The 27365-nt window shown below is 40.1% G+C and overlaps 2 protein-coding genes across 2 annotated transcripts; both read right to left on the bottom strand.

Moving 5' to 3' along the window:
• Positions 1 to 508: 508 nt before the first annotated feature.
• GDF2 (growth differentiation factor 2) lies at positions 509 to 6140 on the bottom strand. The gene is made up of 2 exons (XM_038140792.1): positions 5206 to 6140; positions 509 to 3506 (listed from the first exon to the last, which is right to left on the bottom strand). The coding sequence occupies exons 1-2, from the start codon at positions 5546 to 5548 to the stop codon at positions 2566 to 2568; spliced, it is 1284 nt and encodes a 427-aa protein (XP_037996720.1). The 5' UTR covers positions 5549 to 6140; the 3' UTR covers positions 509 to 2565.
• A 4270-nt stretch (positions 6141 to 10410) lies between these two features.
• On the bottom strand, positions 10411 to 21352 carry GDF10 (growth differentiation factor 10). The gene is made up of 3 exons (XM_038141264.1): positions 20596 to 21352; positions 15791 to 16698; positions 10411 to 11417 (listed from the first exon to the last, which is right to left on the bottom strand). Exons 1-3 carry the CDS (start codon positions 21167 to 21169, stop codon positions 11226 to 11228), a joined length of 1674 nt encoding a protein of 557 aa, XP_037997192.1. The 5' UTR covers positions 21170 to 21352; the 3' UTR covers positions 10411 to 11225.
• Positions 21353 to 27365: the final 6013 nt, after the last annotated feature.

Genomic DNA, 27365 nt, shown 5'->3' on the forward strand with positions numbered 1-27365 from the left:
ATTTAAAATTAAATGTGCAAAACTACATAAATCAAGCTGCTAAATGTAAAGCCAAACATCAATTTGACACGCACTTCAGCCATGCTGAAGGTAGCAGCAGCTGTAGTCACTACTGGGCTCTCATTTCATCCTGACCCTGTTCATTACCCTATGGAAAGATTCACATTTCATTTTACTACCATGCCAACCAAAATATTAAGCCAGTGGGCATATGATCGTTAAAGCTGGCTAGAAACACAACGACTTTTTTTTCACTGAATATAAAAGCAACTTCTAGTCCAGTTTTGTGATGGGATCTATAGGTCTTCTCTGGAATTCTGAGAGCACAGCTAGGAGTTGAGGTTTTGAGCCAAAAATAGTTTGGGGTATTTTTTCCCATCCAAAGAAGGGAAATAAAGATCGATGTTTGTCTTCAGAATGTAACACCACCTGCCCCCCCAATCTCCCTCGATTCCTGAGAATTTCTCTCTGTGAAGGTTTTTCCCCTTCCCCATTTTTTTTCATTTAATTATGGACAAAGGCCTGTATTCAGTGAAGATATAACTAGGACCTTGTGTTTAGATGACTGGAGGGCACTTAGCTACAATTACATTGACACAAGGGTGAATAATCACTACTAATGTGATCACACCAAGTGCATGTTTGGTTGCTTCTGTCATTTAAGAGAAGTTTTGTAAAATGTCAGGAGCTTAGGAGAGAGGAATAAAATAGGGAGACTATACAGAGGGCTCTGGCAGGAGGAAGACATAACGATGACTGTAAGATGACAGAAGGCAGTGGCAAAATGATTACTGCAGTGGGAAGCTTAAGAGGTTAATGGCATGCAGCTAGGGATGTATGGAGTTTGCATGGACCCAGATCTCAGATCTGATGCAATTGCAGACCAGTTCTAAAGAAAAAAGACTATAAATCAGTTCAAGAATTCTAGTGAATCGTGCCTTGTGCTCATGGTTTGTGATCTAACCAGCAGCTCTTGATGGAATTACAACTGCCCTGCTCACACTCACCTGCTATTTGCTCTGTATTAGGTTAACAATAGTAAATAAACTGTGTATTGGATTTCAAGCTGACCTGTTCATGCCAAATGAATTCGTCTTGCCCACAGGCTGTCCTAATTCAAAACATATGTATTGATTTAAATTCTGTTGCTTCCATACATTAGGGTACTGTTTAGATTTTTGCCTCATCAATATTCTTCACCTTTTTGAATGGTGCATAGTCTGTTAAGGATTTGGTCCAAAAGGGTTCTCAGGTAGATGTGTCTAAGGTGGTTAAGGAGTAGAAGTGAGGTGCACTATGGTGATGTTGTACAGCACTTACCCTGTCACCTGCAACCAATTTAAGACAGTTTGTCCTTTTACAGGCACAACCTCCATTAGCATCAAAGGGAGTTTACTTTAATTGCAGGAAAGATGGTGCTTTGTTTAGTGAAAATAAAACTGAAGTCAGAAGAATGACAGTATGATAGTATATTTCTCATACAGCAATGTAATAGGACACAGATAGAAGTTTTCCATTTTTCCCAGACTTCTATGGGGTGAAAGAATTTTGTATGTAAAATAGAGTTTCTCCTAAGAAGAAATTTTTAAAAAATCAGAACCTCATGCCAGGCTCTGAACAACAAATTTAGCCAAATTTAGGCCTCTAAATAAGCAGCCTGAGCTTTTCAAAAGTGCTGAGCTCTGCCAACCCCCACTGCTCTTAGGATACATCTTCTAAGGCTGGACATCTTTTGACTGCGTGTTCTTGCAAAGAAATACTAAGAATATGCAGTAGGTCAAAGTGGCTCCTTATCTTTGTGCGGCGATAAGGTCTGCTGCTCCTCCTAGGAAACAGTGTCTTGGAAGCGGAAGGCTGCACTTCTTATCATTCAAGTGTGTGCCATGAAGGGGTAAAAATAGGGACGTTGAGGATAAGAAAGCTGAAACTAAGGCACCTGCTACCCACAGAAGGAAACTTGGGAATGAAATAAGTGAGAGTCTCTTCTGTTTTGAATGCTGCAAATCTTCACTTACAGGAACAAATAATTTGCCTGTAAAAGCATCTGAGATTACTGATATGAGAAAAGGCTTCCTGGATTTAGATTCCTGACTTTATCATGCGGACAACATTCCACTTACTGAGTTTTACCAAAGTTAAAAATGTCAGAGTTGACTGAGAGAATTAGCTTTCAAGAGCTGTTAAACATTTGCAGGACATCCTAAAGCCCCACTGAAAATCCTCTAGTTTGTGACCTAAATACAGTTGATTAAATAGAAATTTTGAAATAAGGCATTGACATTGTATCACTGTCACCAGAAAATGCATAGTTCATTCAATCTCACAATATTTTAATCCAGTATTCACTTTGCCATGAGATATAATGCAGACTATTTACAAAGATTGCCATTCTTTAAAATGCAAATTTTCCCTTAAAACAAGCAGCAACAACAACCAGCCCCATACCCTGCTCCAAACCTCGTTTGTAATGGTCTTCATTTGCATCACTATTGTACAGATAAGACATAATTGTCTACAGGACAGAAAAAGGGGATGTTCCTATTCTTAGAGATTCTGCCTTGTATACTACCTGCAGCCACATTCTGCCACTTTCATCCCTTCATAGTTATATATCAAAGTGGGCACACCAGCATCATCCTTATAGAGAATGGATATTGAATCCAGTTTGGTTGGAACACAACAGGCCTTGGAGGCTTTTTTGGGATTTTGGAGATGCACCAGAGTTTGGACAATAGCATGTTTAGTTGGGGTGACATTATCTGTCAGAGGGAAGAAGCAACCTCCTTTACACTCAAAAGCCTCATAATCTTTTGGTGCAATGATCCAGGAATCCCAGCCAATCTCTTCAAAATTCACATGGAGGGAAGTTCTCCTGCAGTGGTTGGCTCCAACACTTCTCTTGCTTCTGGAGGAATGCAGGTGGGATCCAGTGGTGGCCTTTTCCTCTCCCTGCTGTTCCTCTTCAGATGAAGTGTTGTTCTTCCCCAGTTTCTTGAGCACACTTTCTTGTTCATGAACAATCATCTCACGGAGCTCCACTTTGGTCTCCTTTGTCCCGTTGCTGCGGTCATTGGAGAACACTATTAACAGGGGTAGGTTTTTTGTGTCAGAGGTAACACTGACATCCAGCTTCCCACAAGTAAAACCACTCAGAGCTTTGGTCTCTGTAACAACCTCTAGCTTATTTTTAGTCTCCAGTTTGTCTGCCCTGACCCATCTTTTCACAGCTCTGGACACTTCGAACATCTTCCAACCACATTCCTGGATGTTGTGGGAGACAAGGGAAGATCTGGTACTGTCTGGGTTTTCCCAGTGGCCATCATCTAGAACATCATAAATTACCATGTTGCCTTCCAGCCTAGAGAGAGACCCAACTTCCCTGTGACAGGAGATATAAATTCTCAGTTCAGCTCTGGTGATTTCCTCATATTGTGGAATAGAGATGTTGAAGAACAAAATGTGTTTCTGAAAGGGGTTTTCTTCTGGTGAATCTAAAGAAACAACATCTGCAATAGGAAATTAAAATGTGGTTACAGTACTTCTGACTGTCCAAGTAACTTGATTTTAAAAGACTCAGGATATATATTTTGAGGATAAAATAAGAGCATTATACCACATAACACAGCATTAAAAAAAAAAAAAAAAAAAAAAAAAAAGAAAAATCCTGTCTTCTGGCTAAGTTTCAAGGGCAGAGAGTGAAAAGAGGAAATGTTAGTCCCTCGTGTTGGTAGTATTTTACTGTGATTACAGAGCCAGGTGAGTGTGTGGAGGGAAGCATAAAGAGGCTGCCTAGAACAAACTATGAATGATGGTGGGCAGTATTAAATACATAAATAAAGCAAGTGCAAAATTTTCAGATTTAGCAATTTGCTAAAGATATTTTTTTACTCAAAGAATTTGTAAAAAATCCAAGGATTTTCTACTCTTTTGCTCTAATATACATATAGAAGTGTCTTTAAGAACTGGCTGTGCTGAGGCTTTTGTTGTTGTCTTCAGATAAGTTTGAAAGCAGCTTAGACTGGGAGTTTGGGGAAATAGAAAAGTTTTTGAAAGTCCTGAACTGAAGCTCCAGCGTCTATCTGAACTGGGACTTGGTGATGAACAGCCTTTCATGCTCACGTCCCAGACTGTTCCAGGCTGGACTCCCTGAGTTTGTGTGGATTTGTTCACGTTTGTTTGTTATCTGCAAATCTATGTGCAGTACCAGCAAGTCTGCCTTGGGAGGAGCAGATATTTGGTTGGAAGATCAGATTGATAGTATTTAAAAGTCATCCCTGATGTCTATTTAATGCTCAATGTAAACCAGCTGCTTAATCATGACTGGGTTTTAGGGCAATTTTAATTGTCTGTTGCTGTCATTTCTTCAGATCATTTACCCTGTAAAGTAGACAGAGGGGAGAGTGAGATATGGAAACTATCGACTAGGTCCTATTGTTGAGATTTCTTTCTATTTCAGAACTAGGGACGCTAATTTGGGAACTTAGAGTTCTCCATAGTTCTGTTACCTGTGTATGTCTATTTTTCATATAAACAGAAACTTTATTTCTCCCTGTTTCATTTTTGTAGCAAGGATTGCACTTATTTCTAACTTTTTTACTGTCTGATGGATCAGGCAGTAGACTTTTAAAAGTCTATTTAATGTTATAGACATTAGACAGGGATCTTGAATATTTTCTGTTGATAAAAGCATGACTAACCATTTCCATATAAATCTTTGTCTAACCCAGAATTTTGGAGGACCAGAGCTGTTCCTTGTTTGGATCCAGCAACAAATTTCTCAGTTGGTTGCTGTAGTTTTTAAATATGTACAGAGCCCATCAGAAAGAAAAGCGCTCTAGCATCAGTCTCAATTATAGGTGACCAAAAGTTTGCATGCTAACATAAAAACTCAGTTCGTAATACCTAGGATTGAGAAACATGCTTCCTGTAAACCTTGTTATTTGGTGCATCATCTCAGCTCAAGCATTTGAGAAGAGAATATTGTACAGTGAAAATATCAAAGAAGAAAACTAAAGGTAAATGCATTTTTTAAAGAATGAAAGAAACAATATAGTAAGAATACAATCCAAAATACTGATGTTTCATTTCTAAAGAATCTGTGAAAGTTAGGAACTCAGTTTCTTCTGAATTTCAAAAGAATCTGACTATGTACTATTAATTTAATTCTTTAAAAATTTTAGTCCACATATTGAGGACTTTTCCTACCTTCAGTACTGAAGCTTCTTACAATATTGGATGCAGGGATGGAAGACTTGTCTGCAGCATATCTGTTGTATAAATCAATCATGAACTGTGGTGGTTCTTCTTTGGTCTTCACTTGTGAGGGGACTCTTGACAAATTCAAACTCCTTAGTAAATCCATCTTCATATTCTCCAAGAAAGATTTAAAGTTGAAATGGGTCTCATCTTCTGCTTCCCCAGGATGAAAATGTGCATCAGACTTTCCCATACCTGATAGCCTGTCCCAATCTTCCAAAGGCTTGCCTCTTGTCAAACAAGCAATGATGTTGAAAACAGACAGTGCAGCTAATACTCCAAAACAACACATTTCTTCTATATTTACTTTCTGGTGGAGAGACAAGAGGACAAGGGTATTTTAGCTGATTGCCAGTCTTGTTTCAATACAGACAGAGGAAAGAAGATGTAAGGCAAACAACTGGAATGCCCTTTGCAAATCACTTTCTGGTGTTCTTTTTGCAGACTGCTTCAAACCCCAGCCTCTTGTCAGTTGTCAAGCAGATTGGTCGTACACTTGTCCTTATCAGAGTCATTGATGCCATGCTTCAGCTTCTGTTATCTAGCAAAGCTCTTAGTTAATGAAGATTCTGTAAACATCTGACAAACACATGTGGCTGGTGGGAAGGACATTGTATATTGTAAAGAATCCACATTTCACTTTAGGGTCATCTTTGCTTAATTACATTCTTCTATCATTTCCTTGCCAACATGGAGAGAAGCTTTCTTAGGGACGCAGAAGTTTACAAAGTTTTCAGCAAGACTAGAAAATACAAACCTAGAACAAAATCACTCTATTAGCTATTAGCAAATAACATCTCACAAATCATTTATACAATCCCTTCACATATGATTAGAAAATGCCCCTTAGTTTGATGGAGACCTGTGATTCTGCAAGACGTGGTCTCATGACATTACAAACAACCTTAAAACTTCTTTCCGTTTATCAGCCAAGGGCTATTGTTTGTACACAGTGAAATATCTGTTTTGTGTCAAGTTTGCTTCATGTTGTTTGCAGGCTTGTCCATTTTCATTCCTTTGGTGTATGGGAATTTAGGCTTGTTTTTATAGTATCTTATGTAATATATTTCATAGATTCATGATGGTCAATCCAGTCCAAGAACAGCCAGTCATTTTTTCAGCAACCTCAAAATGAAGACAGAACTAGGCTTTCTAAGGCCACATGGAAAGTAAAAAGTCCTTTTGAAGATACAGAAGGTTATCTCTGAAGATATAGTGTGCATGAGAACAACAGGCCAAGGCAAATGAATTTCTCATGATGCAGAAGAAAAAACAGGTTTATTTATCCTAAGGAATGCATTATGATTTAATCTAATGATATATAATTGCTTTTTCTATACTAATAATGCATCATTTTTTCTAAGAACTACTCAATTCATACTGTAGACATGCCAAAAAATCTGAAGTGTATTGAGCTTTTACATTAACAAAAATCTCATTGCAAACATGTGGTCAAGATTTTGCCTTTTTTGGCCATTCCTCTTGTTTTTTAGCAGTGGATACACAGCATTAAAAGTGATCTGAGACTTCTGCAATGCTTCCTTATTGTCTGTTCAAGTGATAACTTGGATCCCAGATACTTGTTAATTATGTTCCTATGACATAAAGTCAAAAAGGATTATTTGGCGTTGATCCTGGTCTCTTGCATAGCAAGACTTATATTTACTCAGGGGCTTTTGTGTTTCTTACCTATATGAAGAGTCAAATTGCTTGTGTTTGGATAAACATAACTTTTAAAGTGCCAACAGACTTTATCTGAACATATCAAAGAATCAAAAATTTCTTCAGTTTTTGTAGCTAAAATATTATCACCTACAGCTAAAAAATCCTTCGTGCCATGTTCATAATTTCATTGTGCCTGACTTTACCTTCTAGACAGAAATTCTTGTAATGTTCTGGCTAGTTTAAGGAGTCCCATTGCACTGACATTTTACCCTTTCAAAGTGCTTGCACTGTGTAATCAAGTTACTTCTCAGTTTTCTTTCTGATAAACAGATAGTTCTTTTTAGTAACAAAAGACATTTTCTCTCCCTGTTTAATTTCTTTTTTGTTTCTCTTTCAGAATTTGAAGGTCTTCTTGACAAGGTGAAACCTAGGGCTATATATATAGTTTTCTAGTGGCAGTCCACCAGTGCCACATGCAGAAACAAATACCCTTTCTTTATGTGGTTCACCGCTCCAGTGTGTGTCTTTCCAAAGCTTTCACTGGCTGTCATTACATAGCATCATGCTGGGTACTCAAACTGCATCACAAATCTATGACAGCCACAAAATTTTTAAGGGTTATGACTTTCAATGGTGCAGTCTTGTACTCAGTAGGAGCAGTCCCCATTCCTTGTGACTAGGTACCTGAAGTTCTGTACCTGTCTACTTTAAAATGAATTTTAATTACATAAAGTGCAGCTAGATCAAGTGATCTGTATAAACACCTCCCTCCTCCTGCAAATACTTTGGGGGTTGCTATATACAGACTCTAAGCTCATACAAAAAGGTGTCAAATACTGTCAGGCCAAGTGTCAGCTTTGCAGAAACTTTACAAGGAACAGTTTAACTCAGTGGAAATACCTTTTGAAAGCTGTTCTTCGAGGTTTGGCAGTGAGATATTTTTTAATTAATGTGATACACAAGCACATTAATATTGTCCGATGGTTTGTTTTAATTATGCAGCCTTGGCAAGTGAATTGAATACTCCACAAAAACTTAGGTACATTGTAGCTGTTGCTGTTACCTCTGGCAATTAAACAGTGGCCTGAAAGAATGAAATTGGATTTGGTTCAGAAAAAAAGGGTTTTAACACTTTGCTGGCTAGTATCAGCTATTTTCATGTTTTATCTGTCTTTACTCATATCATTTTCTTTTAGGATTAGTTAGTGGAATTATCTTGACCTGTGTTTATCACTAGTAACTTTCTCTATAAACTCAAGCATTGAGCAGAATGGTTTATAGGATATTCAAAGAAATAAAAAGATCTGTTGGAACCAAGACATTGAGGGTATCAGCATCCTCTGGCAGCAGCTGTCTGCATTTGTGCCATTTCAAATGCAAAATTTCTCTTTCCAGAGAAAGATTAGACATCCAAATTCCAAAGATCCAGAAAGGAGTAACTTAAACCACTAAAATTGGTTGAAAGCCTTTTTTTGCATTGAAGAATTGACCAGTGCAGCTAAACTCCAAATGAAATAAGTGTTACTAATAAGAGATGTGTATGACTTGTGTAGCAAGGGTATATTTTGAGAACAATCACACTTACAGGTAAAATATATCTAGTTTTGCTAACAGAACTTTAAATGCAGTCTTAACCTCTTGGAGTTTTGTAGACATCCTTATGAGTGTAGCAGTAGCATTTTTCCTTATGTCCTATTGACCTTAGATCACAGTGTGGTATCTCTTGCCACAACAGCTTGCATCAGCACATCTTGGAAATAATGTTTTTATTCAAGGACTAATTCAACGTATAGCAAGTATTCCTTACGGGAAACAAAACACTGTAGATGAGAATATAGGCACACTAAGTTAATATGTCAGGATTTTCAGAGCTAGTGATAAATGGGAGCAAAACTAGAGCTACATAAAAAGGTAGATTTTCATAGAGAGCAAAAATAACATGGATTTAAGATACTTTGAAAAATATTATGCTTATGGCTTTTCTGTAGGAGTGATGATTTTCTGACAACTTTTAAATTTTTCTTTTTATGTTAGCATTACTCTATCAATTGTAGTTGTGTTTCTCATGATTTACAAAACCACAACATTGTAAATTTTTCAAGGGAGATCTCTAAAAGCGACACTATACAAAGGTTTTTCCCAGTAGTTCTAGTGTAAATTACTGTAGTAATTTACAAAGTACAAAAGTACTTTGGGAGAAGAACCGCAAACTTGATCAGTGATCTTTTGTTAGGCATAACTGGAAGTCACTACAGGGCACCATGGAACTTTTTACTTCTCAGTCAGATTTTTTTAGGAAGAATTAGCAAGACCTGCTGTTAGAGTAACCTTGCAAAGCCTCCCATGCATGCTGAATCTTGCTTTTATGTAGCTTAGCAGGAAGTACCACATTTACACACCTCTGTTGTCTGAGAAACTGTACCACCTGAGCCCAGAAAATTGGTGGCAGAAAATACCCAGAACCTCTAGTAGGATAGGAGTCTTCCAATATTTGTTCATCACAAGGAAGTGCATGTAGTATCCTTCCCTTAAAAAAAGCAACGCTACATAGGACAAGGTAGGGCTCAAGGTTAGACTGTTTCTTCAGGAGGAAGCACTCCATATCATAATTTGTGCTACATTAGGGACTTCAGATGTTTCTTCCACTCTTGGTCTCTTTATGCTGTTTATGCTACAGCAGGTGAGTGAAAATGAAGTGTGTGGCGTGTCCTAGAACATGGGGACACTCAGAGGATCGACAGACACCATGATGGGAACACCAGCTCTTAAAAGACTGCTGCAGTTAAAAGGCTACCATAAATGTATCAACAGGGGATTGTGTTGGAGTTAGAGGGATGCAGAGACTTTTTTCTATAAAGACTTTCAATGGAACCACTGCCAAACGTTTCCCATTTTGATGTTCATTGTTTGAAAAGAAAGTTAATGAAAGTTCTGGAAAGAGTTCAGAAGAGAGCTGTGAGAAATTGTTTTAAGGCTTAGAATAAGAAATCAATCTATTTAAATCTTAGCCAACATGTAACTTGACCCTACTCTCTATACTAAAAATACACAGCAAAAGTATTTTGGATAATAGATAAAAGGGATCTAATGAAATAGGTTACAGTAAGATCCATTGAATTGAAGCTAAAGCTCATCAAATTCAGTCTAGGATTAAGCCACTGCTTATGAACAAAGAGCACTAACTTTTGGAACAACTACTTGTAGTCCAGTAGAGATATTCTATCACATGAAATCTTTAAAGCCAAATTTATGCATGTTTTTCAAAGATATTCCCAAGCTTAAAACAGAAGTTCCATAATGCATGGTGCAGAAACTGCTGAGCAAGGTTCTTTGATCTGTGCTGTGCAGGAGGTCAGTCTGGATGATCATAGTATTTCCTTCTGTCTTTAATCTATTGAAGTGCATTATGACAAGCTTAACATGTATTTACAAGTTTCCATCTAATTAACAGAATGTAGGAGAGTGCATTTATAGAAAAACAATCAAATATTTTAGATACTACTGTACCTTTAATTTATTAGCTTTTGTTAAAAGCATGTAACAATCTAGAGGATATAAAGAATAATTTACAAAAATATAAATCTTGGTTATTTTATTTTAGTATTTCAACATATTACTATATTATCCAGCAAATAACATCCTGAAATTATCCAGCAAACCAAAAACGTGGGATATTACATGTCTTTTGTAGAACAAATTATATATTAAGGAAGGGTAACCAAAAATGACTATATTAACATACTGTTTATATGAAAACTTATGCAGTGAACTATACTTGCATCCTGAAGAAAATATACATTTTAAGCCCTTTATTACAGCATTTTTCAGTATAAATAGGCATATTAAGAGTATGAGTATTTTAGGCAAAAACTTTTGATTTGTGTACAAAAGTGATATTCTAAAATAAGCCTGCCTTTGCAAGTTCACTTCCCATCTTCTTGGTTAACTGAAGAGATAAAACAGTCAGAAAATAACATATAAAAACATATTTTAGTCCTTTGATTATGGAAAACTTTACACTTAAATTTCTCTCTAAACACCAGGTATCTTGGCTAAGCGGGTTAGGAAGGTATCTGTAGAAGTACTGAATTCCTGGAAGATGAATATGAAAGACAAATGATGACAGTATGACCTATCCTTCGAGGCAAGCACGTGCGTTGTTTTAGTCTTTCGGTGTGCTTTCTGTAGAGGAATTGGAGACTTGCATTGGTTCATCAACACAAGTGGATTCATTGCTCCTTTACAACTTCCCGGAGCAGTCAGGCAGGATTTGCAGGCCTTGTTAAAGGTGTGTTTGTACTTACTTATCGGCAGGCACAAGTTTCAACTGACATATTGGGATATACCTTTAAAACAACATTTTTGTTCTCATCTAAGAACAGGACACTGAGTGAGCTCATTTTGTCAGGAACACAGCAGGGTTCTGGGATGCCAGGAATGATTCCTACTGCTTTTACGATGCTCTGAATTGTAGCATGATTTGATGGCCGGACAATCTAGAACAGAGAAGGAAATAGTTATAGCTGCATTCTTGAGCAGTCACTTTCCTAGGTGGACTTGGTTTAAGCAGTCAGTTTCCTATGTGAACTTGGAAAATCACAACAATTATGCAGTTGCTTGTTTCTCAATAAAGCAAATACGTCATTGTTTGAGTTATAGGGCTATGCAGCACAGCCAGTCCCTCACCTTTCCAGCTTTCCTGAGCTGGATGTGTCCAACACATATTTGGTGTTCCTTGGGCTACCTTCATAAATACCAGAGGAGGGCACTGGTGGCACAGCCAGCAGCCAGAGGCCTGAAGAAAAATGTCCCTGAATGTACCTGCTATATTCTGGAGGCAGACATGCAGTAGAAAAAGCCTAAACTGGGGCATAGTTCTCAGTTTCTACATGCTGTATTTTGTTAACCTCTTGTCTGACTTAGAAAATTTGCTACTGTAAGTATTTCCAAAATAACTATCCCTATGTTCCAGTAGAATTTTGTCTCATGTATGCTGACCTGAAATTAGTTACTTTTTCCTGGACTAATTACTCTCTTTTAAAAGAGCAGAGTACTCCAGAAGTAGTGTCCACAGGAGTGAGTATAGAATAGCCAAGCACCCTGACACAGCCTTTCTGATCATGACTGCATGACAAATAGTCAATATCTGTTGTCTTCGTGTCCCTCTGCCTTCATCACCAGGCTTTTTTTCTTAATTTTCTTTTCCCATGGGCTAGCCTCAAACTGGGAGAAGGGAAAAAAGGCTGGGAGGCTGGGAAGAGTACGAAGTGAGGATTCACAGCAGCTTTACATCTATAACCTGTTTGGGGTTATAGCCATAAAAACCATGGTTTTCCATTTCAACATGAAAAATTATGTAGTCCATGGATAGAACAAAGGAGTTGTTTTTAGGATAATTCAGTTTTGAAACATTTGCATTAAGTGTAACATATCAGCAAATCAGATTCCAACCTTAACTGCCATTAAGGCTTTCAGATCTTCCTTAACTAAGCCATTATAAGGAGTAACTATGAATCTGTCCTTGACCCTTCAAGACAGTGTCCCTATAGCCAAGTCCCAACAAGTGACCAATCCTGCACAGTACCCTTCTGTAATTAGCATATGTTAGCATAATTAGCAGCAGCCTGCCCTCTCTTGCCCTCCTTCACCTTTAGATTTCAAAGCTGTCCACAGACAAGCAGCAGGGAGGAGGTCTAAGCTGCTGTGTGAAGTAGAAATCAGTTTCTACTAGTAGAAATCAGTGACGTTGGTCATGTCACCATATGTGGACAGCAAGAGAGAGAAAGGAGATTTTTTGTGTGTTTAAGCAACTCCAGAGTATAGAAATTCAAAAAAATTAGAGCTTCTAGAATCAAGTTCTTAATTTAGCCTTTATGTAAAACCTCCTGAACTGTTCCTAGCACCTGTGCTATTTCATGTTGTTATTTGAAACAGTCACAGATCACAATGTGCTACTGAAACAGCATTTATTGCTCCCATGCAGTGGACAGCCATCATTGCCCTCATGGCCAGTTACTGTCTTACAGGATTCCTGGCTACGAACCTGCAGAAGATCCTACAAGGATCTTCTCCCACTGTGCAGCCTCTAATATCTACAAGGAACTAAGACATGTGAACACAGTCCATCTAGACTGAGCAGCAGCTGTTTCCCAAGACAACAACACTAATTATGTTTCTAATGCCTGAATGTGGATATGCTATGCAGAAAAGTGCTTGGAAAGGAAAATGCTTATGATAGACCAGTACTCTGTATGGAATCTGGCTGCCTGAGCCCTAAATCCACAGCAGAGCCAGACAGCACACCCATCCCACGTCCAGCCAGGCTGTGAATTTTTCCAGCCCTTCTGGAAACCTGGCATCAGTGCTCAGTGATCATGGGCTAGGCTTCACATTTAACTTTGTCCCAATGTGCTAAAGCAGAAAGCTTGAAATAATTAGTTGAATGCCCAGTAATAATGGCACTGAGGAAGTGCTAATGTTTTAAATGCTGGCTGCTAAGTTATATACAACACACCAGGTTCTATGACATGCAGGACTGGAATTTATTTGGTGAATGCAGCACTGCAGCAAGCCATACATATAACCTGGTGTTCCTCCTCACAGTTCAGGGAATAGTAAGTGAACTTACTATGAGAAAATTTGTACCTAAGCTGTTGAGCATCTATCTAAATCAAGACTTGCAATTATTAAAGTGGATGTGCAGGATGATGTACCAATACTAAAGAAAAAAAAATAAGCCTACAACGTGATGATACCCAACATGCCAGATGTAATTCTGTCTCCACAGTTCTAAAAGGGTACTTTGGAAATAAGGTGTCGTGCGTCACAGGTTGAGGGTGTAGACCAAGTCTTTATGAATAGCTTTAATCTGGCCTTTGACACTTTCCTGACTTAGGGCATATGTGAAAGAACAAATGTCTTCCTCAGTAATATTTAGCAATTCTCATACTCTGAACTGAATCTTCATTCATGCTGGCATTCTCTCTCTCTTCCTTTTGAAACAGTCATTAAAAAAAGTTACAACTTTAAATTTGCTTCTTTTCTTTCCTCTTAAAAATACAAAGCTAACAAGTGGTAGACCTCTTTCAAAGCAAACCCAATAAATGAATGTGTATCAAACTCAGAATTCCCAGATCTATTGTGATTTAGTTTCTCTGGTGGCTTTTTTTTTTTTTTTTTTTTTTTTTTTTTTTTTTTTTTGTGAAGGGGAGGCGTGTTGTGTTTCTTTTTTTTTTCAGTTGGGTTTTTGTTTTTGTTTTCCTTATTTTGGTTTTTGGACATCAAGATATTATTGAAAGGGAATCCTTATTATATATCAAGTATTTGCTTATATTTCTAGGTAAGATATTAAGTAAGTGACATATATAAGCTTATTTAACTATTCAAGCCTGAAATGGATCCTCTCTCTTCTGGCCCTACCAGCTTTTGTGTAATGATGTTTTGCTCACAAGAAGCCAGATGTGCTAAATGCATCTTTTTTGAAGGGCGGGGTTGTTGTTTGGTTGGGGATTTTTTTTCCTTGGGTTTATGTTGTTGTGTGTTAATAGTGCATTGGACTGTGAGTCCATGGCAAAGGACCCATATTCCCAGGCTGTCTTTTGGTTTGGATAAGTTAAATAGTGATTATGTTGCATGATCAATTTGTGTTACAACAACAAACTGAAGTTGTAGCGAGTCTGTCCAAGCTTTAATTTTTGCCAGACCATGTATCAATTTATGTACACCTGGCTCAGCATTGGCCAGCTACACAAGAACATGTGGTCTGATTTGTACACTCTGCCATGAAGTCTGGATTTCCAGTGTTCCTGGACTTAAAACTAGCCTACATATCTACTCTTCCTGGAATTACACTACTTGTTTCAACACAAACATACATCAATCTCCCTGGATGTAAAGTAGGGCAGATTCCTGTTTCAGAGCCTTGAAATTCTGTGCTGTACAGCACTACTCTTCATTTATGTGCCAAATGACCGCATACAAAAATGTCAGTCAAACAAATAATTGGGCCATTTGTAGGCAGAATTGCAAAATAATTACAGTTTCTAAATATGGAGGTTATGCAGTGCTTCAGATCCTCCCCTCTGCCTTTACTTGAAAGCCTTATAAAACCCTAAAAGTTCTTGTCCAACACAGGATTACCAGCCCTTGTACTTCTTGCCATAGAACAGAGTGGGATTGAGACAAATGTTTGCCTCTCCGCTGGCAAATTTCACACTGCTTCCATATGAGGAATTTGGTATGCTTACTTTAGAGTGATAGAGCCAGTTTTGTGGCATTTCTAGAGACACAAGGTAAATCAATATTTTTGTTCCAGAAGGATTATCTAACATGTTTAGAATTTAGATACAGAAATATCATCTTAATCAGGATTATTGTTTTCAAAAGTGACAAGCAGTTTCCTGAAGTTAAAAATACTTCAGTGTAACTACTCTTTATTTTTCTTCTAAAGTATTACAAGTGGAATCCTGAAATATGCTGACAGAGTAGCTTATTTTAATATTAGCATATGATAGTTCATACTTCTGCCACTACAATAGAGTATTTGGATGATTTAGTGTGTATAACCATATTTTCATAAGCTACAAAAGTCCTTATGCTATGGTTTCAAGATATAAGATGAGAAATTATAAGATAAACCTGAGATTGTTTTCCTGTTCTTCAGATTGCATTTGAAGAAAAGTAGCAATCTTTTTGCACTCTCATTACCAAGTTGATGGAAAAAATATTATTTAAATTCTTTAGGTCAAAGCAACAAAACACAATGAAAAAAGATAAAAATCTAAACGAAATTCTAATTTAAGAAGTAGTTGGATAAGCAGAACAGTAGACCTATGGTTTACAAGCTGACAAGAATAAAAAGGCATACTACCTTGGGCATTGGAAATTCACATGCACCTGCACAGTAGTAAGCATCAAATGATTTGGGAGATATGATCCATTCATTCCAGCCAATATCAGCAAAGTCAACTTTCATGTATCTTCTTGAACAAATCCTTGGCTCATTCCATTGTTTTCGCCTTGCTTTCTTCATAGTTTTCTCATCAAAATTTAGCACCTGAGACTTTTTAAGTGTTTCTGCATTTTCTTGCCCTTTTCTCCTTCGATCTTTGCGTGAGGCTTTTGGTTTCAAGGACCTGTAGGCATTCTCCCATATGTCATGTTTGTTGTATTTATTGTTGTTATAATCTACTTCTGGCAACTCATTGTTCTGAATAGAGCTGGCGAGGTACGTATCCCTCCTAACTCGAGTATCAGTAGAAGCATTTGGGGACAGATTTGGGTCCCCGTCATTGGGGGGGAATGGATCATAACGCTGCAGGGTGCCTGCCACACTGTTAGGTTCAGAGATTGCAAGATCATTGGCATAAACTAGTATGTAAGGTAAATGGCTGGCAACTTGTTCAGGGAAGCCCTGGTGCTTCTCCCCAGAATCAAGCTCAGCACAGAGAATGAGCTCTCCAGCTCGTTTTGATTCTTTCACAATGTGTGAAATGTCCTTTGCATGCCAAGCCCCTCGCCTTTGAAGAAGCACAGTGATGTTCCCTTTCACTAGTCCATAGGCAGAATTCTGGTGAATGCTTTGGAACAGGAGGTTGAGCCGTAGGACTGGAGGCAGGTGAAGGAGGCGGCAGGATGAGTTCTTGGACCGTTTACAAAACGCCTCCCGGTGCCGAGGGCGTTTGTCAGCATAGAAGTGAAAAGTGGCAGCAAGGATCATTTCTGAATCCTGCATGGATGTCAGATTGAAGCAGTACAAGGGCTTCTGGGCCAAGAATTCTGCAAGAGAGCAAGGAAAACATGGATGTATATCTGAGACCAAAAACGGTAGTCAGATCTTATTTCCATTTAAGTGAATTAACTTTTACTTTTCACTTACATCAGATCATTTAGTATAGTGAGCTTGTCACTTCATCTTAAAACTGTGGTGTGTAAGAGGAGGAAACAAACTTAACTATTTAATTAAAATAATACAATAACATTGAGAGTGTCCAACATACTGGGCAGCTTTTGTACATATGAGGGACAAAATTCTTCCCAGAGATTTTTAGTTCCAGACTGCCTTTCATTCTAGGCAGACAAGAAAAGCAATCCTTGATTGTATTTCATTTATAACAAAGTCAGGCTCAGAGAAGCTGTCAAATTTACCTGCAGCAGAGCTCAGAGAAATATCTTGCTGAAATCAGTACTACCAGAAAGCAGCTTTACAGTTAATATTCAAGACTGTCTAATCTAAAGCTGACTGCAGATTCCTGAAAAATATCTGGGTGCTAACTCTGTGGGCAATAGCTCATCATCTGCAAGTAGAGCACATGAGACATTTCATAAGGGGCCTGGCAGTAAGCAGTGTGACACATTTTGGGGGTCATTACTCCTCTGAGCAATCCTCCTTTCCAGTACACATCATGTAGGAGCTTTGTTTAAAGCACTGAAAAACACACTTGGTTTCTAAGGCTTGTGTTTAGATCTGCACGAAGTTAGTGACAAATGCTATTGAACAGGAGCTGACTCTTAAAATTCAAACTCCCTTTGAAACAGCTTCTTTTTTACTAGTTGAACAGTTCGTGCTCAGCTTACATCTTTACCCTCATTTAGAGGAAGATGAGCAATTTTATACTAATAACTGCTCACACCATGTTTATTTAAGCAGTGGAAACCTCTCTTAGTGTGCTAAAATCTAATCCCATCCCAGCATAAAAAGATGATGCCTTAATAGCCTATCATTGTGAAAAGCTGCCTTTGTTTTCTTACTAGCTCAACAGTATATGGGAAAGTGCGAGCAGAACCAATAAGGGATTCCTGTTCTCCCAAGCTCACACCACTACTTAGAATGCATCAAAGGATGATGGTCGGTAAATTTGCATCTTTAATTAACCCAAGTGCACCAACCCTTTGGCAGCCCTTTTTGACATACCTGAAAATTCTCTGGTGGAAGGAAGTAAAAAACCACCATAAACCAAACAAAACCCCAAAAATATAACAGCCAGGCTTCCCAGAAACATTTAGGTTTGTTTTTCAGTGCACTATGGATGATGAGCCACAGAGATTTTGGCAACAACAGAAAGGCAGTACTGTTAACCTGTTGGAACATTCTTTCTTTAAATTCAGTAGTAAATTGCTGCCATGAAGATTAATTCCCCTCAATCTGAGCAATTTAGGTGAAGTTGGACAATAACTTAATATTTCACGTTTGGTTGCAAACTGATTATGACTTGACTAACTTCAGCCACTTGGTGCTGTTTTCTAAAGCTAGAAAGTTCCCTGAAAACCGGAAAGCACCTAAAGAAATAAGGAACACGAGAGATTAGTTCTTAGACCATCTCTCAGCTCCTTATAAAACAAAAAATGAACCCTTGTGAACACATGAAGAGGTGAGCTGAGAGGAGATGATCAGATGTTTGTGAACTACTCTTTCTGAAGGGGTGAGTACTACTAGAAGAACAAAAAAAAAAGAGCTGTATTTGGGCAACACGCAAACAGCACATGCATTTATATATTTATATTTCAAGTGCGTCACATTGAATAGGCAAAAATATCACACATTCCATTGCTCAGTCAACACCACCTATACCCTCTAAAGAGCAGGTAGGATGGCAATATAACTGGGTGGTTGAGGAGAACTCAATATGCATGCAACAAACGACAAATGTCTGGATCAACGTTTTGTATCTCTGGAGCCCTCATCTTGTCAATTGTAAGCAACCCTAATGCTTGAGTGTCAGCTTTAAACAGCACAGCAGGAACAGACAATTACAGATTTTCTGAAAAGTATGTGATAAAAGAAGTAAGTCCATTGCTTGGGATAATGAAAATTATTGTGTGTGTAGTCTGTTTCGCTTATTTCAATAGGACTGCAATTATTATCTGTGTTTTATAAAGAATAGCTGTTCCACACGTCTTGTTAGTAAAATGTGCCAATTTCCTCTTTCAGAAGGAAACAGAATTTCTCAGAGAAGATAAATGTGGTGGCAGATAAGGTTTTTCTCTCCTCCCTCATCTTGCATCATTCTATGGTACATTTTAGGGTGTTTATCACTAGCTTGATGAATGCAGTTCAAAGGAACAGTGCAGAGGAACTTCTGCTTTCATAGCATGGTATTTGGGAAAGATGGGATCCAGTAGAAGGCACATAGATAAGACACAGGAGACAAGAGTTTTGGACATAGATATGCCTTATTTCCATGGAGGGAAAGCCAAGTTAATTTCGGGCCTCTGCCTTGGTTGCATGATCAGACAAATGAGCGAAATAATATTGATTTTTATTTGGTCAGCACAGACTACCTGTGGGTAGAATATGCTGCTATTTTAGTTTTTTAAAACAGAATTACAACTTAGACTAATTTGATGCAAAGTAGTGTGTGTGTCAGACTATTTGAAAAATTAAGAAAAAGAATATAGCGCAATTTTTGCCTTGTCCCCAAATCCCTCTTGTAATCCAGGGCCTTATTTGGGTGACAGCCAGTGTTAGCTGCTCAGTTCACAGAAAAATGAAAGTGTTAACAGGAGGTCATGGAAAACCATCCACAGTGGAAGTTCCTTCCTAACTCCTATTATAGCAACTGCTAGGTAATCATCTAGAGCATGACAATTTATTTTTCTCCTAAGTGTCTGCAATTGCTTCACATAATAACTCCTAGATTTTTAGACATTTTCATCAGCCACTTACTCTTCCCTGGAGTTTCCCCCTCCTTGAATATGATTACTTTTTAGTATTACAGTTGACATAGGATAGAAATTAAGTTGGGGTGAATTATTGTGCAATATTATAGTAAACATTCCCTAAACCACTGTATGCTGCATTGTACTCTACACATGAGACTTAAGTGGAGGAGAAATAGATTAATGCAAAATTTGCATTGGTGAGTTTCAATCCATCTGATTTTTCTAAATAGAATAATGAATGTTTCTGACAAGGTAGTAACAACTAGGTTCTGGAAACTCATGCAGTTCTTATTTTAAGAACTAAGATCTTAGTTACAGTCTGTAAGTGTTAACCAAAGAAGGAAGATGTTTTCCAGAAAAGAGTTTGCGTTTCCTTGGCAAAGGATAACAGATGTATAGACTATTAACTAGGCAAACCTCCTTTTTATTATTTGACGTAATACTGGGAAAATGAAAGTGTAGTTTTGACACAATACATATATTTCTCCACCCTCATAATCAAGCCAAGCAAAACTGGGGAGAGGGAGGTCAAGTATCTGTCTTCTCAAGTTTAGGCAGTGCAAGGAATTTAAGGCGCCGAGCAATTTTAGGCGGTCCTGTAGGCGGCACTCTTCCTAGCAGCAACTTCTGAGGCTGCAAGAGGAGCCAGGCAGAGGACCAGTGCCTGGAGCACTCGCTACTAGGCTTAGGCACCAAGTATTTCTGAGTAGATCATTTGGTCCAGTGCGATGTGCGCTGGGAACGGCGCTTCTTTTGCCGCTGGTCTGCATCCACAGCAACGGAGACTTTCCCAGGGGAGGTACTCTCCGGGAAGGAAAGGGAGCCAGGGAAGGTGGGAAGCCTCGCAAAGCCAGGGGCGACACCCTGTCCGTGTAGGTAGCAAGGGACCCCCCAGCATTCCCCCAGAGTGACACCCCCCGCAGCCAGTGACAACCTCGACGCAAACCCGTCACTTTAAAGCGAAAGAGGAGCGAGGGGACTCCAGCGGTGTCCCCCGCGCCCGGCCCGTCTTACCCGGCCTGGCTTTGAAGCTGCGGACCGTGTTGCCGTCGCCGGGCCGGCTCCCTTCCCGGTTGTACTTCTCGTAGAGCTTAAGCATGTGGACAGCTACCATGTCCTGAGCGATGCTGCCCAGCCCAGGGGGCGGCGAAGAGCCGCGGCGGGGGTCGCGGCCGGGGGCGGACGAGGCCGGGCCGGCCGGCGTTCGGCCGGGGCAGGCGGGCGGGCTGCCGGCGCCCTCCCCCGCAGGCGAGCGGCAGCCCCCATGGCCCAGGGCCCACAGCAGGAGGCAGCAGGTCAGGCGGGCGGCCATCGGGGGATGCTGCGGGCGGGTGGCCGGGCGCGGAGCGGCGGCGGCTGGGTCGCTGCCTGCGTCTGGGTCTCCCGGTTGGCCCTGCCGCACCAGGGCGAGGGGGCGGCGGGGCCAGGGAGGAGGAGGGAGGGTGGGGGCGGCCCCCCCCGCCGCTGATGCCGCCTCCGCCGGGCCAATCCCCGGGCCCGGGGGCGAGGAGCTGCGGGCCGGGGGCGGCCGAGCGGGGGCAGCTCCCGTGGTCCGGGTGCGGGGGGACTGCGGGAGGGGACGCTGCATTTCTCCGACGTGGGGCTTCCCCGCTCCTTAAAGCGTAGCGGGAGAAGGATCTAAATTAATTAGCGGCCAGCTGCTGATGAGAGACACATGTCACCGCCGCCGCTGCGGCAGGACGGCACCTTGGCTGCCTGCGCCAGCCCGGAGGCGGGGGCGCTTGAGAATAATTTCTGAAAGATAGAAGCAGTAGATAGCAAGCAGGGCGGGCAGGCGGTGAGGGGACGGAAGGGTGAGTGGGTGGCAGGGGCAGCGGCAGCATGACACGGGAAGGGTCTGCATATACGCGCCGAAAGTGGAAGGGTCCTTGCTGTTTCCTCTTTGCTGGCAGAACGGACAGTGCTGTCTCGTAAACGCAACGCTGTGAATAGTGTTTATTTCAAGGACCCCTGAGAAAAGACAAGTCCCCGTGGGTCCGTACTCTAGAAGACCCAGTGTGAGCCAGCCGGGAGTGCAGCAAGGGTCACTGATAATTCCAAGCAGATACTTAAATGGTCGGGGTTAAAGGGGCTGTGCATGGGTAAACTTTCGTCATTGGACTGTTTCTATGTGTGGTTTGAAGGAGGAGAATACTGGTGTGAATTTCTGAAGGATTTACATGGCTTAGGTCGGAGGGGGTCGATTTAAAAGTGAATGGTGCGTGTTGCACTTATTCATCATGTGACACAGGTAGTTCTGAATCATAGTCATCCAGCGGGTATAAATGCTGGTGTAATGAATAGCAGTTTTAAAGACAACCTGTAAGGAGAGGGGTATATTTTAAGGGAATTTCAAATTTCTGCCTCCTTTTTAAAACCTTTATCTCTAGTAGCCAAGACAGTTACTTTTATTGGAGATTATACAAAGCAATAATTGAAAAATTGTTGGAAAAAGCTACTGTTGCTGTGTATACCACAACTCTTTTGTGCTTTTCTTTTTAACCTTGGAGTGTCAAGTCTGAGAAGATACCATTGAAAGCCTCTGAACCACAAGTTTGTAGTTTTTGGATCATAGCAAAGAAAGGTTTGATTCATTTTTAAAATTAGCACCAGGCCTCATTGCTCTGTGCCCTCTGAATGTGTGAAACAAACAATTTGCAAATACAAATTTGCCCAAATGTACATTGCTAAAGTATCAAACCTCCTATTAATTAATCTTTGCTTATAAGTAAGCCAAACTACCCTTTGATGCTGTTTTTTTTTTTTCTCCATGGTAGCATGCTCATGACCTCCACTGGGGGTGTGAGCGAACCTTTTGTTGTTTGTGGTTTTTGTCTGTACTGTTTCTATACAATCAAGGTCCTGTGAAAAGGAGGAAGAGGCAGCAGGAGGTAGAAACAAGCTGGGCTATTTTGGACCAATGTCCCATTAAAATGTTCTCCCTCTCCTTAACTCACTCCAAACTTCTATTCAGGCATACACTTTGTATCAGTCTTTAACCTGCACTAAAACCTGTAGGACACTGATACTTTGACATTGTTGGGAAAGAATTGAAGAATCAACCAGGGATGGCTAATATTTCTTGCCTTATTTTATTGCAGAACAGCAGGAATTCAAAGTCTTTAAAGCTCTGGTACTTTGACTCTTTTATGCAGCTGAGATGATGAAATAAAAATGTGTTTGGTAAAGGAATTCAAATTAGCACTGGGTCACATAATTCCCCTGTTCTGAATATGGCCAATCAATGGCATCTCTAAGGCATCTAGAGGCAAGAGCTATGCAATTTCTGCTCATGCAGAATAATATTCCTAGCGTGGAAATTTCTGCTAATTAAAGCTCTTGCCAAGTAGAGTCTTTTTTCTTTTTTCTTTTTCTTTTTTTTTTTTCTTTTCTTCTGCCCTTCTTAAATAGCTTAAGTCAAAGCTTTGCAAGCCAGGACTTGGAGAAAGTCTCCTTATAGTTAGAACAATGCATTCAAGATTTTAAACTGCAGATCTAAGTTCCCTGATAAAATCATTGTGATATAAATAGTGTTACATACCCTTAACAACAGCTTATATGGGAAAAAGAAACCAAATAATGTTTTCTTATGGAATTAGTGATATCTTCACAAAGGAACTATTGTGACCTGTACTTGTGTTTTGTTGTAGGAAATAACAGGAAATATACAAAAGGGGATATAGAGCACCAGGAGTAGTGTATATTCTTCTTGTTCTATGGTAAAATAAATTATTAACTCCCTTTAGGATTATATCTATGTATATTAAAATAATTTTGCCTGACTCTTTTATTTTTAATAATAAAGTCAGTAGCAGGGATAATAAAGCTTAAACCTCCAGGGAAGTTAATGAAACATAAATTATTTTTGATTTTGGGCTTCAGTCCAAATTTCTGGTTACTACTTATTGTAGGGCATCTCATTCATTTTTCACTCAGAAAACACCTCACTAAGTGTAATGCTGCACAATTAGCTAAGACCATTCCTTAACTATATAACTTACTAATTAGAAGTTAGCTGTGTGAAATGCAGTGGTCTGCAGGTTCTCATAGAATTTGGTGGTAGAACTCTGCAAAGCCTTTTCACATTCCTTCCAAAATCACATAGTGTGACAAGGATGTTATATGGTCAATGATGTATGGTCAGTAAAAAGGGTTTTTGTGTTTAGTTCAGTTTTCCTAAACAATAGTGAAATTATTTTAATACCCCAGAAAGAATAAAGACATAATCGTGCTTAGGTATTAGAGGAAGCAGAATGCTCAGAACTGATCCAGATTCTGGAGGGCTCTTAATGTTGAGAGAAGAGTTTGGTATATCAGACAGGGAAAGCTTTGCCTGTTGTTGACAGGGAAAGCTCTTCCTCTTAAGAAGCAGCTCTAATTCTCTCAGTCCATCCCATCAGCTCAAGAACAACCTTTCACCTTGGATTTCCATTCTGGATCCATGATCTCACATATTCCAGTTTGTCACAAGAATAAACTTTCCCCCTGACAGTCTCCCCGTCCTTCATCCTTAGTGACAAAAGTTTATTTTGTCTATCTTGCTAAGAAGCAAAATTTACCTCTCATCCCACCACACTATCAATGATCATCATTACAGAAACTAAGGAATTAGGATGCACAGATGAAATGTAATTTGTCCCACCCTACTGTTGATGTCCAAAATTGCTCATATGCTCTGTGGTCTAGTGGTGTCTGTGGCTTTTCATTGGCTACAAGAAATCTCTGTCAACTGGCTAGATGTGCAGAGGGGGAATTTCACTCCCCGAGGGTGGTTGTGTGAAGTAGACAACATCTTCCTGTTCCAGTTTCACTGGCAATGATAGAACTGTTAAGCCTTAGGATTAGCATTTTGCAAGTCTGGGGTTAGTTTAAGTTTCTCTTTACACAATTGGCTTGTACCAAGCATTGGTGTATTAATAATTGCTTATCCCCATCAGTAATGGAAATGTTGTATCTATCGATTTTCTGGTTTTATCTCACTGACAGTCCATATTAGAAGACTTTAAGAACATGTATTTTTGACAGGTCTCAGAGCCAAAGACACGTGTTTCTGTCTTGAGGTCCACCATTTATGCTTATAATGAGGACGGTATGGACAATTATCAGACAAGCATTTCCCATTCTGTTGCTACCCAGAAGTCATCAGCCTCTGTGGGAGGATTTTCTCCATGCATAGGTTACCAAGTGCAAAAGTATCAGCTGCCTTTGCAGAAGAAGTAATTCTGTGATGTTACTTACTATGTTTTGGTTTGTTGGTTTTTTGTGGATGTTTTTGTTTTGTTTTGTTTTGGTTTTGTTACAGTGGGGACTTTCAACTTTTCAATGGCCCATGCACCACCATGAAGAGTTATGTAGGAAGAAAATTTTTTTTCCTATTAAGGGAAGAAACGTTTCCAGTGGAAATTCTAGTGGTAACTCATGTCTGTTGAAAAACTGGTCCATCCAGGTTGGTTATTCTGCCTTTGAGCTCACCTGAACTGCAGTAGCTCTTGTTACTGTTTGAGATCTCTCCTTACTGTGAGAGGATGTGCCTGGCCATTGTGCTGCCTGGGATATCTTTCTTCCATGGGAGAAGGAAGCTACAGACCATGCAGGAGAATGAGAGCAGAAGGTAATCAGACCATTCAGATTGTGGTTGAAGCAGAAGTAGACAACTTCAGGGAGGAAAAGGGGTGGTGTGGTGGTTGTAGTGTTTAAATCCATTTTCATGTTCAAAACCAATTTAAAGGAAATTATTCCAGCAGCTCTAGGCACTAGTTCCAGCCTGCAACCTCTAAGGCTTTGCATTCACAGTCCTTTTAGGCAGTTTGTTTCCTAGGCAGCAAAGACTCTCACCGAGGTCAGTGTTCAGTACACGTTGAGAGTTCTGCCTGATGCACTCTGGCAGGATCCATATCTGATGAGCCACTCTAAACACGAGTGCTTGTCAAGAGAACAGCGGGAATGGGCTATGCAAGGGACAGCCCTGGTGAGGCTGCAGCGTACCCTTGTAGCCCCTGCACCTGTGCTGGCGTGGCCAGCTGCGATCTGCATCTTCAGACTCCTGTTTGCAAGTGGAATTTGAAGGCCGTGGAGAGAGGGTGGGGGGAAGGCAGCAGCAGCTGGGAACCATCGGTGACCACAGCTGGTTTTGCAAAGATCCTCTTGCAGAGTGAGCTGGGATGTTTGGGATTTTGTGGGTCGGAGTGACGCTGTAGGCGAGAGGGGGATGCGCAGCGCCGGTCGCACACGCGGGGCGGGTTCGCGCACACGGGGCTCGGGCTGAGCCGGCTCCCGGGGCGGTGTCACGGACACGGCGACCAGCAGGGGACAGGCGTGTCCCGAAGGCAGTGCCAGTCCCTGGGGACAGCCCCATGCTCCCGGGGGCGTGTTCCCAGCCAGCAGCTCTGCCGGGAGGCATCCGTGTCTTCAGCTCGAGCAGTCGCGACCTTGCCAGCCTTGCGATAGCCTTGGCTGAGCTGCTGCCCACATGCGCTGGTGGAGAACCTGGCCCAGTGAGCCCTTGGTGCTCGCAACTCTCCCCGGAGCTAAACCAGCTGTATTATGGGTCCATGCTTTCTTAATTGAAAGTAAGAGAACTCACAAGAATGATACTTTCATTAACATTTAAGGTTTACATGTTATTTTTTATGTCAAGTTTGTTGGGTTTGACTGCCTTGCAGCTTTAAATTCAGCTTATTTTTGCTTTGAACCACAGTATGGTTTCTTTGCAAGAATAAGCGATTTACATGCTATTCCCAGAAGAGGCATCGTTGCAATAATGAAGAAAAGCAACTATGAGTGTAGTAAAGCCTGCCTCAGATCAGTGGTGTCATCTTCACAGATGTAACTGAATATTGGGTTCGGTTTGGGAAGTATGAAGTACTGTGGGACAGAAGATGCTGCAGATATTTATGTGGAGCTGCCCAGAGGTAGTGTGAAGAATGAAATGATTGCCCAGAGAACCCTAGTTCCTAAAAATCCTGTTGTTTTATAAATGGAAAGGATTCTACTAATAAAAAGGAATTTAATGCTACAAATGACAGATATATTGTGACATTTCCTCCTTGTGAAAACTTACCAAGCATCTGTGTTTGGCCTAGATACACTAAATCTATATTGAATTTTAAACTCTTCCTAGTCTATATGAGATGCCAAAACATTTTCATGCCTAGTTCTACTTGTCTGCAAGGTCTTTGTTCCACCATCAGACACATGGGAATGTGTGCTCTTGCTATTGCAAGTTGTGTAGTTCCTTGCTGTCATTTTCCCCTCAACCTTCTAAATTCTGTGAGACACATACTTTTGGGTGTATTCTTTTCCTAGGCAGGTATTCAGAATGTGAAGATGCCTTCTTCAGGACAGATGACAAGTGATTGATCTTTTTAAAAAAAAAAAACAAAGTTCTGCAGGAAACACATAGTTCCAGGCAAAAGAGTAAATGCTGCGCATGTTATTTTGATCATGACTCCAACAGCCCCCTTAGATTTATTTTTTTTCTTATATCAAACTGTTTTTACAGGAGTACAGGATGCTTTTTTGGTTTTGCTCTAAGTGACCATGATGGTTTGAATCAAGGCAAGATCTGAGGTTAATGTTTTGTATTAGATAACTAGCATAGGCAGGCTGAAAGGTTTTTTTTTTTAAAATTTTCACCCATATTTGTGGGTCTAATGAGAGCTATTTTCTCTGTCTGCCTTGCTTCTGAATCCATGAAGCCTCTTCTCTTTTTTTCTCTTGTAAGCAGTTACCTTCCTCTTCAGGTAATTCAACAGCACAGAAGAATTTATTTCTCCAGATTTTTT

Source organism: Motacilla alba, chromosome 6, assembly GCF_015832195.1.
Source record: "Motacilla alba alba isolate MOTALB_02 chromosome 6, Motacilla_alba_V1.0_pri, whole genome shotgun sequence".
Taxonomy (NCBI): domain Eukaryota; kingdom Metazoa; phylum Chordata; class Aves; order Passeriformes; family Motacillidae; genus Motacilla; species Motacilla alba.

Coding starts and splice junctions, on each gene's coding strand:
- GDF2 (XM_038140792.1), bottom strand. CDS start 5,548: ATGTGTTGTTTTGGAGTATTAGCTGCACTGTCTGTTTTCAACATCATT. Junction 3,507..5,205: donor AAGAAGCTTCAGTACTGAAG/GTAGGAAAAGTC, acceptor TTCCTATTGCAG/ATGTTGTTTCTTTAGATTCA.
- GDF10 (XM_038141264.1), bottom strand. CDS start 21,169: ATGCAGCGTCCCCTCCCGCAGTCCCCCCGCACCCGGACCACGGGAGCT. Junction 16,699..20,595: donor CAGCTTCAAAGCCAGGCCGG/GTAAGACGGGCC, acceptor GCTCTCTTGCAG/AATTCTTGGCCCAGAAGCCC. Junction 11,418..15,790: donor GTGAATTTCCAATGCCCAAG/GTAGTATGCCTT, acceptor TCTCTGTTCTAG/ATTGTCCGGCCATCAAATCA.